At 33.7% G+C, this 20,835-nt stretch overlaps 1 protein-coding gene and 1 long non-coding RNA gene across 4 annotated transcripts; one reads left to right on the top strand and one right to left on the bottom strand.

Annotated features, from left to right (window-relative positions):
* Positions 1 to 958: 958 nt before the first annotated feature.
* LOC112420515 (uncharacterized) lies at positions 959 to 1,624 on the bottom strand. The gene is made up of 2 exons (XR_003010696.2): positions 1,385 to 1,624; positions 959 to 1,284 (listed from the first exon to the last, which is right to left on the bottom strand). It is a non-coding gene; the product is annotated as an uncharacterized lncRNA (long non-coding RNA).
* A 2,208-nt stretch (positions 1,625 to 3,832) lies between these two features.
* Positions 3,833 to 13,467, top strand: LOC25491103 (DEAD-box ATP-dependent RNA helicase 20). 3 transcript variants are annotated; one of them, XR_003010651.2, is made up of 14 exons: positions 3,833 to 4,230; positions 5,522 to 5,614; positions 5,753 to 5,917; positions 6,056 to 6,151; positions 6,727 to 6,801; positions 7,202 to 7,363; positions 8,581 to 8,661; positions 9,041 to 9,139; positions 9,608 to 9,703; positions 10,471 to 10,602; positions 12,078 to 12,152; positions 12,352 to 12,468; positions 12,556 to 12,630; positions 12,952 to 13,467. XR_003010651.2 is itself a non-coding variant. In XM_013605020.3 (14 exons), exons 1-14 carry the CDS (start codon positions 3,961 to 3,963, stop codon positions 13,126 to 13,128), a joined length of 1,686 nt encoding a protein of 561 aa, XP_013460474.1. In that variant the 3' UTR covers positions 13,129 to 13,467. The 3 variants fall into 3 exon arrangements, 2 of the variants coding, with proteins under 2 accessions (XP_024635995.1, XP_013460474.1); XM_013605020.3 differs by having other exon boundaries at positions 3,961 to 4,230; positions 12,379 to 12,468; XM_024780227.2 differs by lacking the exon at positions 7,202 to 7,363 and having other exon boundaries at positions 12,379 to 12,468.
* The last annotated feature ends 7,368 nt before the right edge of the window (positions 13,468 to 20,835 follow it).

Genomic DNA, 20,835 nt, shown 5'->3' on the forward strand with positions numbered 1-20,835 from the left:
CTAATATTGATGTATATCTTCCAGAATCACGAAGTAACTAGTTAGTAATTTAGGAAACAGGTTACTTCACGACTTAAATCAGCCTAGTAACTCCACTCATCTTTCACCTTGATAAGGTAGACGCTAATAGGGCTTCTCGTTTGTAGAACTATCGAGAGGAGAGTGTGTTATGTGCTTCTAAGATTCATGAATGGGCGACCTTTAAGAACATTGAGACTACACTGATCAAAATTTAGGAAAGTCAATTTAAGTTTATGTTTCAATTACCTCTGAGAGAGTAAAACCCCACACGTACATCCGTGTGATCAGTAGGTGGAACTCGATAGCTGGAGGGGAATGAACCCATATCTCTTAAAGAGTAAGGCTCCACACATAAGGATAACAATGTGATCAAGTACTCATTGAAACTAGCTTGTTCTCGAAGTCATACTTATCCGCATCAAAAAGAAAGAAAAGTTAAGAATATATTTTTGTTTGTTCTTGAATTTTTAAGGTCTTACCTTCTCTATATAATGCAAAATATTCAGCATTCAAAAAGGAAAAAGTACGCACTCTATCTTTTACAAGAAATAATAGCTTCTTGGAAGATTGAAAGAAGAAATAATCTGTCACTCATTTAAAAACTTCAAAATTTTATGGTGAAGTTCTTATATGACCTTATAATCAAGCTTGCAAATTTAGGGAATGATCTTATATATTGAACAATTAAAGTTTCACTTTACGTATATTATAGTGTCAATTTAAACAATTAAAGTGTGTAAGAGAATTATAAATTGAAGTATGTGAAAAACTCACAGTGTAATAATATTATGAATAAAATTACAGGCTTAGAAGTAATATAATAACTACTTTTGAACTTATTTAGTAAAGATATTTTGATAGGCGGTAAGGTTGAAAAGATAATGTGATATGCCTGAATTGAAGTATATGGTGATATCTCCAAAATTAAGAGAGAACGCGAAAAAGAAAATCTAATTAATATTATTTTATTCGTTATTTCGTTTCATTACTCTTATCTCAGAGTACAAATCCATAATTACATGGTCTGTGAAAATATAAAAATACAAAATTCATATTATTGTTATTGCATGCCAACACAATAACTAAATGAAAACTCATTGAATTTTGTAGCAGAATCTTAGGGGGCACATCGCTCACGTACATGCACAATAGTTATGTCTATGTTGATTGATCATAAGAAAATATGGCTTTACACATGTCGGTTTCCAATAAAACAGACATGTAGATTTCGGACAATCAAAATCTTGTTCACATTCATGGTCTCTTGTAATGAAAAAAGAGAATAAAAGAGTGTTACTCAAATGAGATAAAATATTATATAGAAAGTAATTAAGGAAATTTAAAATATCCAAAAATCGATTACCTCGGCGATTCATTGCAACAAGAAATACAGAAATAAAGATAATCAGGAAAAAAAAAACTTGACAATTTTAGCCATATTTTCTCCAAAGTGCATGTAAGAAATAGAATATGATTTTATCACTTTATAGTTTAGGAAGCTTATCTTCTGCATTAAATAAATTTTAATGTTTATGGAGTTATAAGAAAATGTCTATTAAGTACATCAAATTGTTGTGTTTTTCCTTTAGCACAATTATTAAACTTTTTCCATCCTTTCTAAAATTAGAATCGTTATTAAATGTCTTTAATATATATAACAACATTGTGTACTCACATGAAAAACATAACATTCATAAGAATTATTTTTTATTTTACCAAAATTTCAATTCTTTTCCAACCTTTCGTATGACGGAAAAGGGACAAGTACAAAAGATATATAATATTGTTGGATTTCATGTGATCCATAGTTTATAGTAGAGGTAAAATGGATTCTCAAGAATCTAATTCAACATGACATTTAGTAGACGTGTCTCATGGTTACAAAACAATCAGTTGTATTTAAATTTTGTAAAAAGAAACTAAAATCTGGTGATTCGGTTGCTAAATAAAAGGCTTACCTTGTAGAAAAAAAGTTTTTGACAAAGAGAAAAATATAGAATTCTTCGACACTTATTCACCAGTTCCGAGAATCACATTCATAAGCAAAGGAATGTAACCTCGTTTTTTTAAGGAATATAATTTTTATGGAGCCGACCCTGGTGTTTAGTGAGAGAAACTCCACTTTCTCTCTAAGCTGTTTTTCTCTTTTAGTGAGAGAAACTCCATTTCTTTCCATCGAAATAACTGATTTTCACATATATCAAAATATCCTTTTGTGTGTTTTTTGTGATTTCGTCGTCTGAGTGCGACATTGTGTTGTTCGTTGTCTTCGCGTCTTGATGCGGTGCTCGTTTGGTTCCTATTGAAAGATTAACTTCAGTAAATAACAAATTCAATCAATGATCTGGACGTATTCTGAAGTATTCGGAAGCATGAGTATATTCTGGTGATTTAGATTTTATCATATTATTTGTAGGCATTTTTCCGTTGCATGCTATTAACTTGGATGATGTGAGTTTGTTCGCAGATTCATCTTTTACGTTTTTAGCGATATTGATCATGTTATTGTGTCTGATGTGTTTTATCAATTTGAATGAACGGATATTGTTATGCATATGAAAATGTCTCCTATTGCGATCCTTCGAAATATTAAAAAGAATTGAAATCCAAATTATGTTTAAAGCTAAACGAGACTTGTTGAAAAAACCCCCAAGACTTCCAAATTGAGTACGATGCTCAATTAACGAACCATGGAAAGTCGTAGAAAAACCTAGCCAACCCGATATCAAAAGTCAAAGTTGACTGTAGAAAGCAAAGGTAAAAAACAAATATCCTCCACAATACCACAAGTAGCCGTGCACAATGAATCATTGTAATCCGAAATATTTTTCTTAAAAAGATTCATTTTTGTTGTTAATCTATTAGGAACAAACACCAAATAAAAAATATTAACCTTAAGTGGAATTTGCTTAAGCTACAAAACATGATTAAAATGGTCATCAACTCCAACTTTAAAAGTTGTCAAAAGATTATAAACATTTTTGACGGTATAATGATGGAAAGATTGAAATACTACGTATAATTTAGAAAAGGATAAACGAATTTAAGGATAAACACAATATAAGTTCATACCCACATATATATATATAAGTTCATGCCCACATATATATCATCGAACACGACTATTTATATACAACTCAAGTTCACATTATTTAATTAACGAATTTAATTTTGTTTTCAACTCACATTTGGTTTACAAAGTAAATTCAACAAGTTAATTATTAAATCAAACCTCAAACTTTGTTAAAAAAAAAGGCTTAATTGTACTTTTGGAGCCCTAACTAATTTAAATACAAAACAGTCCCCTATGTTTTGATTCTTTGGCAGTTTTGGACCCCCAAGGCAAAAAAAAATAAAAATTGACACGTGGCACCTCACTTAGGGTGCCACGTCAGCGTTGACCGAGTCAACAATGGACTGGGGGTCCAAAACTGCCAAATAATCAAAACATAAGGGGCTGTTTTGTATTTAAATTAGTTAGGGGTCCATAACCGCAACTTTTGGAAAGATAGGGGTCCAAAAGTGCAATTAAGCCAAAAAAAAAAATCAAACCTCAAACTATGTTCGAGTTAGCATGATTCATCGTTAACTTTTTTTTTTATCAAATAGCCTGGGAGCTAAAGATCACACATTTTAAGTGTAGAAAAATTGAGTATCCAAAGTTCAAACCTTAGACATATTATATGCAATATTAATACAAACTGAGGTAAATTGACGATTCATTGCCAACTTTATGTTAAATATTATTATCCTAAAAAAAATAAGAAAATAAAATTGGTATGATTTATTCATCATCATTTGTTATTGTTATTGTTATCAGCATCGTTATCATTTATCAACACACTCCACCTCCTCACTCTCACTACCTTTCACTTCTTATTCTATTCATTTTCTGTTATCATCACAAAACCTCTCGAGAATTTAGATTAACCAAAAACGATGTCGTATGTTCCTCCACACTTGAGAAACGCGGCGAGTTCAACCACCGTGTCCACCAACACCGGAACCCTAGACAACCACCACCACCACCATCATCACAACAACAACCTCGCATTCTCAAACTCACATTCCAACTCTCCTTCTCTCTTCAATGCCTCTCGCCGTACCTCCGCTGCTCCTCCGTCGTCAAGGACCATCGCCGCCGTTCCTGATACTGTCTTCCCTAAATGGCAACCTTCTGAACGCGTTTCTCGCATGAACCCTGACCAGGTTACACTTCATTTTGAAATTCGTGTTTTTAGGGTTTTACGCTCTTCAGCTGATTTTAATTTCATTTTTTCTTCTCAGTGTTAATCTTGATGCATTCGCAGTGTATTTTTCAGTGAAGTTGTATTTGAATTGAGGTGGTGTTTAAGATATTCACTAGAGTGCGATTAGGTGAATTGGTATTTATACTCAGCACGTGCATCGCACACGACACTGACATGACGCTGATAATAATTTGAGAAAATGACCTAATTGAATGTAATCACAGGCGTCGGTGTCGGACACTTCACACATCTTCGATCAGAAATGTCGGGGCTATATTAGTTTAGGAAGTTGATTGTGAAGTTATGGTTTAATTAGAATTAGAATATGTTTACGGCATTGTGGTTATTGGCAGTGTAATGTGTGTAGCTATGAAAATTAGAGAAGTGGTGTAATTTTAACTACATTGAGGTTGAAGGTTCTTTTTGGTGGATGTGGAAGTGTAGGATGGTATTGTATTATTGGGGAGTTTATTATTTTGGATGTAGGTTTTGTAATTGTAGTGAATAAGCAGGTTAGACTGTTAACAGTGATTTTCGGTTGTTGTGGAAATGGACTGTGACTTCATTTAGACGGGCTCTGTTGTTAAATATCAGCTATAGTGACATTATACTACCATAGCAGCTGAATTTGGACAAACTGCTATTGTTTTTGTGTCACGCTACTTAGTACAAAATGTTGTTAGCATGTTATATAGCGGCTATAGTGGTGCTATAGCACTACTGTGTAGCAGAATTTTAACAATCCTCTATTTTCAGCTACCCGCGATTAACGACACTCACTACGCTAGAGTTTTAATGAACTAGGTTACACTGGCCGAAAGAAAATTCCTACAACTGTTTTTTGTAGGGATTCTAATAAAAGCCAAAAAAAGGGATTATAGTTACCATTTATCTTTGGATGAAAAGTGAAATTGGCTCCAGCACTGTGGTTTACCAAGGAATGTTATCAATTTTTCTTCAACATCATGAATTCTATTAATTTATTTTGCTGAATTGGTTCCAATAATCTCCCAATCGGGGGTGGGGTGGCGCTCTTGCTCTTCACCTTTGGCCATCTGAATAGTCTCTCTCTTGATTTAGGGTACCTTTAGAGTTCTCAATGTATCATCTCTTTTCAAAGTTAAACTAGCTTTTACCTTATATACTTGTATTGATATCCTGTTATTTCAGTGGGTACATGTTCTCTCTCGTTATATGATCACGTGAAAAAATATGGTTGCTGAATTGTAGTGCTTGTTTATTACATCTAGATTGAAGAGGTCCGCCATCGGCTAAATCTTGATGTTACTGTTTCGTCTGACTCTCTTGCTGCACCTGCACCTATAGAATCATTTAATGATATGGTATTTTATTTTTCCAATTATTTAATCATATTTATATTTATATTTCTTCTAGGTAATGATGAGCTAGAACTAGCATAATAGAAAAAACATGAGCTACTATTGCAAATGTGTGTAAAATTGTGATTTTCTTTATACCAGTGTTTGCATCCAAGTATCATGAAGGACATTGCCTATCATGATTACACCAGACCAACTTCTATCCAGGCACAGGCCATGCCTATTGCTCTCAGTGGAAGGGATCTTTTGGGTTGTGCTGAAACTGGTAGCGGGAAGACTGCAGCTTTCACAATTCCTATGATACAGGTATGAACTTTTTGTTCATGAAGACTTCATTTGACATTTTGATGATATCTTTAATTACTGTGGTGAAAAACAACCAACTGTAACTGTAAATGATTATCCTTTACTTTGTAATTTAATTTTTTTCCTTTCTATTTTTAGCATTGCTTGGCCCAACCTCCAATTCGGCGCGGAGACGGTCCCTTGGCATTAGTTTTGGCTCCTACTAGAGAACTTGCTCAACAAATAGAAAAAGAGGTAATATATATTGTTTTATGTGCATGCATTATGGGTTATGTGAGGCAGAACTTTCTTGTTCATATCTCCAATTCCAGATGATAATTTTCTTTGCAAGCTATAAATATTTTAGGACTCACTTTCAATGCTATTCATATACATCTATTGACATAGTGCTCGGGGCATGAATGTTTTCCTATTTTTTTTTGTCAGATTTGGATTGTTTTAATCAGTGAAAGGAAATAGTTTAATCCCCCCCTATGACCCTTCCCTGAGAAGTATTTTTTTATTTTATTTTGTGGATACAAATCTTCAAAGTTATTTGCTGCCATCTTAGCTTATCCGTTCTCTATCACTTGCTATTTGGAGTTTGGATTCTTAGTTCTTACATAAATAAATAGACATGGGTACAACATTCTTGCTATATTCTTTGAATTATCTGCTGTTTAATTTTGTGATTAGCATATTTTCTTATTACGCCTGAAACTATGATTCACACCAATGCATTTCATTCATTCTATATTTTTTCCCTTTCTATGAATCATCCCTTTTGATGTCGTTCTTTTAAGTATCTATGCTGTTTTGACTTTTGGCAGGTCCAAGCTTTTAGCAGATCTCTCGAGTCATTTAAAACTGCCATAGTTGTCGGTGGAACTAACATCGAAAAGCAGGTAATTAAATGTAACACATTATTTTTCTTTTCTTGTGATAGCTTGGTCAAAAAACAATGATGGCTATTCTTTGACTTGTTGGCATTGCAAAATTATGTTAAATATGCTCAAAGAGCATTCATGATATAAGTCTTTGTGTGTTAAATATGTTTAAGCTATCGTAAATCCTTGATGTCAATTCTTGGTTGCCTTGGACATGGGATCAATTTGTGTTTTTAGTTTAAAGACAGCTAGTTCTCCCAATGGGCTGATAGTGTTATATGTTCAGCCTAGTTTGTAGACAGATGCTGAACACTGATATTATTTCAACCAAGTAAAAGTTTTGGATACAAGGATTTTGTGTATGCTTTCTTTCTAGCAACATGATTATGTGTATGTTTCTTTCTGGTCTCTATGTCAGAGGTCTGAACTAAGAGCGGGAGTTGAAATAGCAGTTGCCACCCCTGGAAGGTTCATTGACCACTTACAACAAGGCAACACTTCCCTCTCTAGAATTTCTTATGTTGTTCTAGATGAGGCAGATAGAATGCTTGATATGGGTTTTGAACCGCAGATAAGAGAGGTTAGTGTTGTAGTTATTCTCTAGTGTGTTGGGATTTTCCTTTATTTTGAAGACAATTATATTCCTAATTTAATATAAATAGTGCAACTTCATTATAGTGTAACATCGTATGTTCAAATTCTTGAACTCTTTTCCTTTTCACTTCAGATATCAACATTATTGAACTTGGAACTCAAACCAACAATGGTCTAACAGAATTTTTGGTTATGACTTATGGGTGCCTCTAATATGCACCCCAAGAAAAGGGTGCAGTCGTGGACCATTTCAATATTACCTTCTATAACAAGTTTTTGGATTAATTATTTTATAATAAAAGAATTATCACTTTTTAAAAATGTAGTGTTTGTTTCCTAACCACGACCCACTTCTCCCTCAGCTATCTTCCAAGAAACAGCAAATAAAAGATGATTATTTTTATATGATATTCAAATTCCATATCCTTATGTGGGATTCTGCGTATGCGGGAGCTTTGTGCATTGGGCTGCTCTTATTCAAATTTCATATCCTTTCCCCATGGCAACTCAAAAAAGGGAAGTAGAAATATCAACACAGCAAAACAACGGTGGTGAAATTTACATTGAAAAATTTCATCTAATGTTCAGATCCCATTCCATCTCATTTTAAAGTGCCAACTTATTTAATGATTTGGTTATGGCAAATTAGATTTGCAGCCCTCTAACTAGTTTTGTTAATGAAAGAAAAAAGAGAAGCAGGTTAAAAATGACAACATTTATGTTTGTTAAAATATAGGTAATAGTGATTTTTAAGATTTTGAGCACAGAAAGTTAACCAGGTTAGTTCATCAGAGAGGAGCTGTCAATTAAATCCATAAAATCACCCAAGTTCACACAAGTTCCATTTGGCTTGATGCAAGGCTTTTCCATCAACAGAGTCAGTCTCAGATTCCCAAATATTTAAATGCAAAACTAAAGAAAAAATAGTGGAATAACCTGCTATAGCAGGTAAAAGTGAAAGGGTCCACCACTGTACCCATTTTTTTAAGAATATTTCTGGTGAATATCTCTGTAAATAAGCAAAATATGGTTACTGTTCCCAAAGCAAATTCAAGCAATAAATTTTTGCCTCTCGTTTTGTTAGAAAATTCATTTATTTTCATTTATTTTAGTTTCATTCATTTATTTTCAAGATTTCATCATTTTCATTTATTTTAGTCTTGATTATTGAAGAATATATATATTTTCAAATATCATCCTCAGATAATGAGAAGTCTTCCCGAGAAGCATCAAACACTGCTGTTCAGTGCAACTATGCCTGTTGAGATCGAAGCATTGTCAAAGGTCAGTTTTCCTTTGAGCTTGGCTCCTGAGTTTTTCAAAGTCATTATTCTCCTTTGAGCCATGTTTTAATAATATGAAGTGACTTTTTGTGAGTATAGCAAAATAATTCCAGCATTCATAATTTGCTTTCCACAAATCAGCAGCTTTGCTGCTCGATCATTAAAATAGTAGCACAATAGCATCTTGAATTGTAAATGTTAGTTTAATATTTGAAATATCACTGTTTCTTTTTAGATATCTTTTATGCCCAGAATTTTCTTATGATAAGATGATATCCCAAAAAATATCCTTTTAAAATTATTTTTCATCAAGATTTTTCATTGTAATCAGTTGTTGAAAGATTCTATCTAAGTTCATTGGTCATCTTTTGAATTTTCAGGAGTACTTAGCTAGCCCCGTGCAAGTTAAGGTGGGAAAAGTGAGCAGCCCAACAACTAATGTTTCACAAACTCTTGTGAAGGTTTCTGAAAATGAGAAGGTACATAGAGTAATCTAACAGAAATTAAATATTTTTGTAATGAGCCGGGTTAAAATTTATCAATTAGTTTCAAGTTTCCTTGAATATTTGCAGCTATTACCAGTTCTGAAAGATTGTTTTTAAATTTCTGAAGTTCTTGTTTTCATTCCCCTTCTTTCTAGAGGAAGTGGTATTTTGCTGAATGTAGTTGCATGCAAATTTTTAAATACTTGACATGTGACAACATGTGCACATAAAAGTAATGATGTGGATAGAAAGCAAGGTGGGATTAGAAAAGTTTGAGATAATGGAGAAAAATGAGAGTAATGATGAGTGAAAATGGATAATATTATTTAGTATATTTACAATTCTTCACGTTTTGTTTTTTAAAATATGTGTCATTCTTCTCTTCATTATTTTTTTTCTATTTTTAGTTTATCTTTCTCAATCTTTTAGTTTCTATTCTAAAACCTTGTCACGTTCTTGTAGATTGATCGACTTCTAGATTTGCTTGTAGAGGAGGCATCACAGGCTGAAAAGTGTGGCCATCCATTTCCATTGACAATTGTGTTTGTTGAGAGAAAGGTAAGATTTATTCTGTATCCATGCTATGTATAGTATCATATCTGCCTTTGGCTCGTCATTTATATGCTTACGTGCAAGAAATCAAAAGTGGGTAGTTTGATATGGAGTCTGATAGAAAGAGAGAAAGAGATATAGGCCAGCTGATACAAAATGTGGGAAACAGGGCCATGGTTTGGAAGGTATACCATGGCAGGCGTAACAACAACAAATAGAAGTGCTGAGATGGCAGGTGAGAGACGGAATGGCATATCATTAGGTAGTTATAAGGAAGTGTATCATGTTAGTATTCTGTTTTAGAGAGGTACACCAAGGGTTTTATTTGTGAGGGAAACCGTTTAGGCCTTGGCTGGTAGAGTTTTCTATCAGAGTTACCTTTTCTTTTAGGGAAATGCTAAAGAGTGCCCTTAAGGCATTGGTTAAGAGGATAAAAAAAGAAATATTGCATTGGAAAATGATGAATTTAATTTTTTTCAAAGTTAAAATATTGTTGAATCCAATGCCAAACTACTACTTTTGGTTTTCTTAACAAGTGCCCTAAGTGCAGTTCTTAACAAGTGCCCTAAGTGCACTTGTTAGCATAACCCTTTCTTTTATTGTATTTCTCTGTTTCCATCCATATTATACCAGGCTATTATGCTATTTTTGTGTTCTGAATCTGAACGCACCAGGGTCGAAGTTGAAGACCTTATAATTTTTATGAAAGAAGTATGAGTAGCCTGTCGGAGAATTGATATTTTTCATGCTTTAATTTTTTTATGTGCATGTAGACAAGGTGTGATGAAGTTGCTGAAGCATTAATTGCTCAAGGATTATCTGCAGTTTCTTTGCATGGTGGCCGCAGTCAAAGTGAAAGAGAGGCTGCCTTGCATGATTTTCGGAGTAGCTCAACGAGCATTTTGGTATCTCCTCTACTCTACCAGAGCACTATACTCTTGACTTTATCAGTACATCATTGTCTTCATTTTTTTCTTTTCTTCCCTTGAAAGTTCTGTAGTTCTCGGCAATATTTTGTCATGAATTGTCACAACTATCGGCTTTGGATGGATATTTAGCAATAATGAAAGTATTTTTGAAGAGTGCAGTGAAGCCATTCGTCGCTTGTCATAATACAGCGAAGCCAGCCTTGGCTTGTTGTACTCCCTTTGTTCGCTAAATGAAATTCCTTTGTTGAATCAAGTAGGGAAAATAAGTAAATATAATATAGGCTTAATTAATGATTTGGTCCCGTAAGTTATTTGTTGGTTACATTTTGGTCCCATAAGTTATTAACGTTACAATTTGGTCCCTTAAGTTAGTATTTGTTAGCCAAATAAATCCTCACTGTCAGTCTTTTGCCAAAACGTTAACTAGGCACATGTGAACGGTGACGTGACAACTTGCAATGTGTATCCACCTTAGTCATTGGGTTAACGGTTTTGACGGTGGGGATTTATTTGGTTGACGGAAGATGACTTAAAGGACCAAATTGTAACGTTAATAACTTATGGGACTAAAATGTAACCAACAAATAACTTAAGGGACCACATCATTAATTAAGCCTATAATATATAGGCTCAAATGGTTCTTTTTACAATCTGAACTTTTTCTCTATATGCTGTTCATCAATTTACTTAACTCGTTAAAGTACCATGTTATGTCTTTAGTGATAGTTGTCAGTTACTGTTGGTGAGAGTTTGTTGGATTGGGATAGTTAAGAAATAAGGCATGTTGCTTGTAGATAGGATAGGAGGAAGGTTGAGGTCTGTAAATAAGAGGAAGGGTTGAGAGGAATTAGCATCTAGTAATCAGACAGAGATTTGGGCCTTTAGTCTAGGCAGGAGCAGACCCTGGAAGTTCTTCAACAATTCAAGAATGCCTGTCTCCTCTAAAGAGTTTATCCCACAGCTCCATGATCTGGGCTCCGATACTAGCTGGTAGAAATCGTGTACATTTAATCATAAAGGAAAATTACACCTGAATACAGCTACTAACATGCAGAACTTCTATGGTCTGCCCCCCTTCCCCAAAAGCCCGAAGGTACCAAATATCTCTCAGATGACTTGATGTCTGTCTTTCTCAACCGTCCTTTTATTTATACATGCGACATGCCTTATTTCTTCTAACCATCCAAACCCCACTAACTATTTCCTCTAACAGTTGGCAACAGACAAGAAAAATAACACTACGGATATCTGACATACCATGCTCTGCATTGTCTGCATGTGTAACAATTTGAATCTATGAATTTTGATATTTCATGTTGTGCATTCCTTTTTGCTTCAGGAATTTCTTGCTAAAAGTTTGGATTCTCTGCAATTTTGCATAACTACAATAATTAAAGTTTTGGGATTATTTTATCCTCTAACAATATTAATCAGTGTACTGTATCATGCAGGTTGCCACCGATGTTGCATCTCGGGGCTTGGATGTCACAGGAGTGTCACACGTCATCAATCTTGATCTTCCAAAGGTACATCTGCAATTCTACTTCAAGCAAAAGCTGCTTGATTATAGAGTTTTGTCTGTATTCCACAAAGAATAGATTATCTGATAATGTGTGGAGATTTTCCACAAGTCAGTGGATTGCCATTCTACTACTGCTTGTTGGCATCTCATTTGCCTAGCATTTTTCTGTCAATTAATTTCCTCGATAAATGCAATACCTGAAGCTTCAGTTATGGCTGCCTCAATTATAGACCACAGAAGATTATATACACCGAATTGGAAGGACAGGGCGTGCAGGATCAACTGGCATAGCCACCTCCTTTTATACTGATCGTGACATGGTACGTGTTATCTTCTTTTCTTTAAGGATAAAATAGCTGAACTGTGATTTTTCTCCTGGTTCAAACATTAATATGGTTCCTTTTTAGTTTCTTGTGTCAAATATAAGGAAAGCCATAGCTGATGCTGAATCTGGGAACGCTGTGGCATTTGCTACTGGGAAGGTACTGTTTCTGCTCTTCTGGGATATTTGTGGTCCATTTGGTATACCCTTAATATGGGGTGAAAAATAAGGAATAAGCTTTCAATATTACAGGAATCTCATTTTTTAGTTTTACTTTTAACCCACTTTTCAACGGAAAACTAGTAAAGGATAATTAGCTTTATTATACTTGTACTGATTTAGACTATACTTGTACTTGGCCTTGATTATAAGTGTTAAGATTTGTGTCCTAGGTGCTCAATTTCTCCCAAACACTGTCAAATTCAAACTATTATATCAACAGCGTGCTTTGCATTTAACTTTCTTTACTATTGCATTCTAGGTTGCCAGAAGGAAGGAGAAAGAAGCAGCAGCTGCACACAAAGAGGCAAACATTGCTTTATCGAAACACCTTGGACCGGGAGCTGCTTCAATTAACATAGAAGATAAGTATAGATTCATGATTGCTGCCTCAAACAGTAAAGGAGAGGGCACGGCGGATAGTGCATGGGATGATTGAAGTTTTCGATATGCCTCCCATACATTTGATTAATGACAGTTGCTAACTGTCATCTATAGGTTTGTTGTTTGGCAGATACTGGAGATGGACGAGTTAAGTTTGCAATGTCTGCGTACTGTTTCACACGTTGTAGCTAGCACACTGGTAATGAACGAGTAGCTTCCTAGACACAATTTGTAGAGTCGTCATGTAGGTAATGCATCTCGTGTAATCATAGAAACAAAAGTTTCATTAAATTTGTGTCGCGTCAAATCTATTAGTTAAATTTGTAGAGTTGTCAAGTTTTGGTGTAACGATGGTTTCATTTCATTCAATTTTATCTTTTGTTTAAACTATTCATAATTGTATCTTTTTTATACCAATCAAATGACTAATTTTTTCAATCATCAGAAAATTTATAACATTATCATTTCATCCCGAAAAGTGGACATACTACTAAGCTAAGGGCAAGTTTCACTATTGCCATATATGCTTTTTGAATCTTCATATTAATACCGCAATCCAATTCTTAGATATCTAATTTATTGATCGAGTATGTTTTCAATTGTCTTAGTAACTCGTAATTTATATTCCCTTTGTTTGTCGCATTTTTACAACGTATATATTCACATAATTTACTATGATCATATTCTTCAATAACACAAATACAAATGTTTGTCAAAAAAGTATAAATACACATATAAGATGTCGTAAGATGTTCGATTTGCCTCGATAAATATTTTAAAATAATTTTTTATATAGATAATTAAATATAGGGTTAATTATGTTTTAGGTCCCTATAAATAGGCGAGTTTTCAACATTAGTTCATACTTAAATTTTATTAAATTTTTGGTCCTCAACGTTTTTTTCCGTAGCAAAATAGGTCCTCGTTGTTAATTGTTGCTGATTAGGCAAACGGTGAAGCACACATGGATGCCACATCTGACTTTCTTTTTTGCTTAAATATGTTTTTAGTCCCTGTAAAATTGAGACATTTTAAGTTTAGTCATTACTTAATTTTAATAGTTGTTTTAGTCCTTACAAAATTACTATGCACTCAGTATTAGTCCCTGCTCAATTCAAATTTGTTCAATTTAGCTTAAACTCTTGTATACTAGTTTTGCATGAAATGGGAGCATATGGGTTGGTTCGAATTAATATGAAATTATTTTCCCACGCTCATTCAATATTTTGCCCCTGGTTAATGATATTAGGTTCTATTCAAATAATCTATGTCGATTCAACATCTTTTGGTCAACGTAATTTAAAAAAAAGAATAGCTTATTCTTCGGTATCTCATATGGGTTTTATAATTCTAGGAATTGGTTCTATAAGTGATATTGGTCGCAACGAGGCCGTTTTACAAATGATGATGAACAAATTGAAAGATGAAGTTAAAAGATGAGAATTGAGGAAAACAAATTTAGGTTTTCGAATTGAGTTTTAGTTTTAAAAAGAGTGGATAATCTGGTAGGTTAACGAAGAATTGATGTTTGAATGATAGGTTGATTATGGAGTGAATATTAGGGTTGAGTTTGGCGAGTTTAGGGTCGAAAACGGATATAGGAAAGGTCCCTTAATGCTAAATCGTAGATGCGAAATCACAGAAAATCGGCTATTTCTGTACCCGGAACAAAAATAAAAACTGGGACTTTTCTGTTCAGAATTAGGTTTTGGTGTCTTCATAAAAGTTGTATATATGAATGTTAGCTTTAATTGGGCGTTATTTTTACCTCATTCCAACATCTAGAACTCAAGATATGATCAAAATACTACACAGAGGTCAGCAGGGTCGTGCTCTTTTCCAGGCTTAGGAAAATCAACTTTTTCACTCTTTTCTGTTCTGAACTAGGTTTTGACGTAAACATAAAAGTTGTAGATATGAATGTTATGTTTATATTGGATTTGGTTTGACCTCATTCAGACATCCACAGTGTGAGTTATGATCAAATTACCATGCATGGGTCAGCATAGTCGTGCATCCCTCTCAGCCTTAAGAAAATATAATTTCCACTGTTTTTTGGTTAGAATCGGACCTAGGTGTCTTCATGAAAATTGTAGGTACTGGTGTTAGATTTCATTACCCATTAGTTTGAATCCATTAGTCCCTCCAGAACTTGAGTTATGATTTAAACACCACGCCTGAGTCATGCTGCGTTGTTAATGAAATTTCAGCACAATCCTTCTAGTGGACTCTTTAACTCCTATAAAAGAAATAGTAACTTTAAGAAAGACATTAGTGTTTAAAGTAAAAGTAAGAATCCCTAGGCTACATATCTAGATGAGGGAATGTGTTCGAGCCTAAAAGAAAGCGGTTGTTTCAAGATAAAAGCGAGTCTAAATATGAACCGAAGATAGTAACCTATAAGAATCTAATGATGCTAAATATGGCCTGGAAATAGAGAGTGAAATAAAATGATAGGAGGGGGGGGGGGGGGGGGGGGGGTGGGGGGTGGGGAAGGGTTTAAGATAGATGACTAAGCTAATATAGGTCAGTCGAATTAGAGATAAGCCTAAAACGGTGAAGTAGTTTAAGTAGTAGAAGAGATATAGATAGGTAGTTCGTGGCGGAGTGACAACGAAGAGAGTAATCCCTTGGGATATTTAAAAAGTATAATGTGGAAAGTCGATTACGAGAGTATAAAATAGGAAAGATATAAATAAGTAAAAAAGACGATGATGAGCGAGGATATGAAGTAGGTGCTTTTGGAGTAACTGACGAAGTCAAACTTAATCTCCGTAAACCAACGATGAGCTTAGGAGTATTGTTAATTGAAGAGTGAGAGAGTCATGGTAATCAAATAACTTAAGGCGAATGTTATATAAGAACGTAAGAAGTCTAAAAACAAATAAAGAATATAGTGGAGTCTAATTAGGGGATCGTAGACGAAATGTAAGGAAGAATAGAGAGTTGTGAATTAAGTAATAAAAGATAATAGGAATGACGATAAAGATGAATAAGATGGGAATCGATTAGAAGAGAGAAATTAAGATGAATAGGAAACCAGATAAGAGGTAATAGTGATAATGTTTGACGATAATAATAATAACCGGTATCGAGAGAATAAAACCTTGAATTATAATGAAGTCTTGGTGAGGGAAATTTATGAAGTTGAAAGTAATTACGAGGTGCGATAATAACTTTAGATTAGAACGAGGTTTAGATTAGGAGAATGGTTGACGTATAAATGACGATGAATGTGAGGACGAAGTAATAAGATGTAAAGGCGCGTTAATGAGAAGAATTAGTATGAAGGAGTTAATGACGGTGGTGAGGTAGAACCTAGTTGTAAAGAGAGGAGATGTTATGATAACGAATAAGTAAACAACTTAAGACTAAGAATGAGGAATATGGTATGATATCATAATAAAGTATATATAGATCCTAGAATAGATGAGAAAATAGAGTATGTCTGTGAGATAGATAATAAAATAAAATAGAGGGATAGTGACGTGGAAATGAGTCGCACGTAAGGGTTGGATTAATGAAGGGATAATGTGGTGATATAAATGTCTTGAGAGGAACAAAATGGTGAGGAGTCTTAGGATTGTAATGAAGAGTGATGATGAGTAATGTTATGTAAACTTATAAATATGTTCGATGAAAGTCGATGAGGTCTATATCATAAAGATGTTGAGAGTGATTATGTCTATATTACGATATGAGAACTGATGATGTTTATATTATAATGATGACGAGAATGGTGAAGTTTTATTTCTAATAAAAGATGGGAGTGAGAGAGTTAAAGATCATAGAAAAAAGAATAGGTGTTGTTTGTTTATATGGGTGATGAGCTTGGAGATGTTTAAGGAGTATAAATGACGATAATGGTGACGTGTATTTTAGTTGATGAAGAAAATAAAGAGGTTCAAAATAATTATTGTGGTGATGTTGTTGATGTTTAATAATAATTGATGATGTAAGCGGTGATGGTTATATATGGTGATGTTTAGAGAGTATGGTGATGAAATGGTGAGAATATTTACAATTGGTGATGAAAATGGTGATGTTTAATTATGGTGATGGTCTTGTTTATGTTGTGGTGTTTTGCATATTAAGGAGAGTCGTGCATTAATGAATGATGTTTTGATGATGTGTTGATGCATATTTACTTGAAGAGTTGGTCCTCATGCATGCATACTAGAATTGAGTCTAAGAAAAATGGTGATGAATTGGTGATAAAAAGTCCAGTAATATATCTCTGGCAATTAATTTGGTGATGAAAAGTCCAGTAACATATTTCTGGAAACTCGGTGATGATAGGTGTGGTACCACATTCATATAGGTCAAAGGATGAGTCCATATGCATTTAAATAACGTACTTGTTCTTGATATTTTTAAATGTGAAGTGTAATGTGATGGTGTGATATACGACATGTTGAGAAAGAATAATAGATGTTGATGATCTTGTAATGGTGGAATATTGTTCTTATGATATTTCAATATTGTGAATGTTTCCTTATAATTTGTTATGGCTGGATTTCTCACCCCTTTCTTGTTGTTGTATTTATGGTGTCTGCACCCGTGGGATACAAATACTTAGGACAAGAAGATCTAGTTTGCGCGACGCTTAGAAGGTTACAACGGGACATATCTTCCGTCAATTTTATTTTAGCGATGATTAGACATGTAGTCGAATATAAGCTCTGATATGTAACACCAGGGTTGGGGTTGACGATGAATTTATTTATCTTTAAGTTTAAATCTTGAGAACAATAGTTATTTCTATTTCGATGTTGAATGATAAGAGAAATTTTTATTAATGAGATTAGAGAATTGTTTTCTGTTGTTGAAATTATTATTTAAAAGAAAAATTTATGCTATTATGTGATATCATGTGAAGTTTTGTAACATCCTAATTATTAAATTTATTCTTATTATTTAATAATTATCGTCGGGAAATAGGGTGTTACAGTTAAAATCGTATTACACTTTGTTCGATTTTGATTACTCGGCGTGAAGGTTGAACCCTTTATGTTTTTTTTTTTTTTTTTTTTTTATGGTGGTCGGGTTTCAAACTCCAGACCTTGTATATATTATGCATTCTACATACCAACTGACCGGGGTTAAACCCTTTATGTTTAAAGGTTGTTTCATAATTTTTTGTTTTTTTTTACTATTTGTTGTAGCTTGATTTGTATTGTGTAATTTCTGAATTTGTAAGTTTCCTCTAATATATCTTGTGTTAGAGGAGCTTAGTTTGATTTATTATATTCGCTTAGCCTTTTAAAAAAAAAATAAGAGACCAAAACCGCATTTAAAACTATAATAAATAAATCTTTAAACATATTTAAAATTCAATATGCAATTCCACAGTAGCCCGGAAAATATTCATTCTTTAATAATTGTAAATGAAATATGGAAGTTGGCACGACAGGTTTTTCCCGTAAGCCGTCAACTAAGTGTCTGTTAGCTTTTCTCTCATTTTCACTTTTCGACAATGGATGGGGTAATGCGGTCTCAATTTGTTCGTAAGATGTTTTCAGCTTAATCTATTTGTTCGTAAGATGTTTTCAGCTTAATCTATTTTTGTCCAATAATTGGTGCAAGTGGTCCCAAATTGCTCTCAAAGCCAAATTTTTTGCTCAAAGCCTCACTGCTATATAACAACAGCAGCACCACACGCCAAAGGGGGGGAATTTTTCAACACATAAATTCATCAATCAAAACCTGCAATTCTCCAATACAAAAAATTCAATCGCACAAGAAAAACCAGAAAATAACAACACCACAGTATCCAATTTCTCAACAAAACAAAATCCAATCTCATATAAAACAAACACCATCATCCAAAACCGTACATATCATTCACAAACCGAATCCAGCAATCACAACCAATCTCAAACAATCTAACCATATTCACAACTAACAGTCCCACACCATCAAAAATCAAGACCGATCCACAAGAAATCCCAATCGGCCAGCAAGCTACAAAAACCGGCCGAAATCCTTTCAAACCCATAAAAACCAATTTCTTTTCCAAAAAATAAAGGTAGTATTTTCTAATCTTAGATCTAGGGTCCGTTAAACCTCATTTCAAAAAACCGTTTTCAAAAAGAGAAAGGAGAAAGGAAAGGGTAATCTTTTGGTAAAAAAAAAAAAGGAGTTTTTAACTCCGGCACGGTGGCGCCGCCGCGTTAACTCGCCGGCCACCGCGCCGGAGTTTGCTCTGACCACCATCTCTCGTCGGAGAAGATGAAGAAATTCTAGAGAGAAGGCAGAGCCTCTCTCTCTAGAAATAAGAGAAGAGAGAGAAGGAAAAATAAAAATGAATAAAAAACCGGAACTGTCTATTTATAACGGGGATTGAACCGGTTCAACCTCTGAACCGGTCTGATCTAAGCCCATACGTTTTTTTTAAGGCCCAACCTCAAATCTTTTTTTTATTTTCTGCACACTCCTTATCACTGCTTGCACCCTGCATCTCATTTTTACTTTATTTCTCATGCATTTTAATTCTCTCTCTATCTGTTAATCCAGAGTGCTCTGGTCCTTAATTAACTGTTAATATTATATTCTTGTTATTCTGCAGAGCAATCTGGTCCTTGTTAATTAAATTAATCCAGAGTGCTCTGGTCCTAAATTAACTGTTAATATTATATTTTTGTTTAATTTAATCATTCTCCAGAGTGCTCTGGTCCTATGCTTTAATTTTCATTGCTCCGATTAGTTTAATTTTCATCTGTTATTCAAAAACAACAAAAACATTCAAATATCAAAAAATCACAAAAAAATATTTTCATGATAAACCTTGATTTTTTTTAAGTCAAGTGATCGTTCTTTTTATTTTCTTTCTTAATCAAACTTTTGAATCAATTCTAATTCAACTTTGAGTCAATTTCCTTCAATCTAAAAAACACAAATAAATTCCAATTTGCCACTTGGCTTTTCATTTTAAAACCTTTTTCAAAACTAATAAAAAACACAAAAACAAATCAAACGTCGATTTCTACTCCGAACTACGAGGTTTTGATCTCTCACGAGTACGTAGGCAGAGGACATTGTCCTTCCAAATCAACTAAAAAACAATTTTCTTTTTTCTCTTCAACTAAAATCAATTTTCTTTTTCTTTTTTAACTCATCATTCAATTCTATTTTCATCTCTTTAAAAGCAAGCAAGTTTAAGCACAAAAAATTAAATAAAATCAAGAGGTTCTCGTAGAGTACTACGAATATTTAGGGTGCTAACACCTTCCCTAAATATAACCAACCCCCAAACCCTAAACTTCTTCAAAATGGGTTGTTTGGAACATTTTCCCCTTAAAAAAAATTTTGTTCAGTCGTGAGATAAAAAGTGAGTCAAACGCTAATCAAATGGCCTTGACCTCCGAAAAATGGCGTGACAATAACCAAAAGGAAAGCACACATTTTTAGCTTTCAACCAACGAAGAGAGTACAACTTAACCTTTTCCAAGAGCTGCACCACCATATTGGCTTTGTGATTATTTTGTTTGAATAAACCCTTGCCAAATTTTTTGTATTTTAAAAAGGTTATTGAGTCCATCGATTTGGCAGATTGGCGCCTACAAAAATTCCTTATTACATATATAATATTTAAAAACAAGTTAATTTAATATATTTAGTGGATAATTTCTAAATAACATATGTAATTTGTTTAGATATTTTATGCAAAAAATAAAATAAAAATCATATGTAGTTTGCTGAGTTGTTTTAAATGAAATAATAATAGTGAAATGGGAGGAAAGTTTGATTCATAAAAGGATGT

Source organism: Medicago truncatula, chromosome 3 (assembly GCF_003473485.1).
Source record: "Medicago truncatula cultivar Jemalong A17 chromosome 3, MtrunA17r5.0-ANR, whole genome shotgun sequence".
NCBI classification, from domain to species: domain Eukaryota; kingdom Viridiplantae; phylum Streptophyta; class Magnoliopsida; order Fabales; family Fabaceae; genus Medicago; species Medicago truncatula.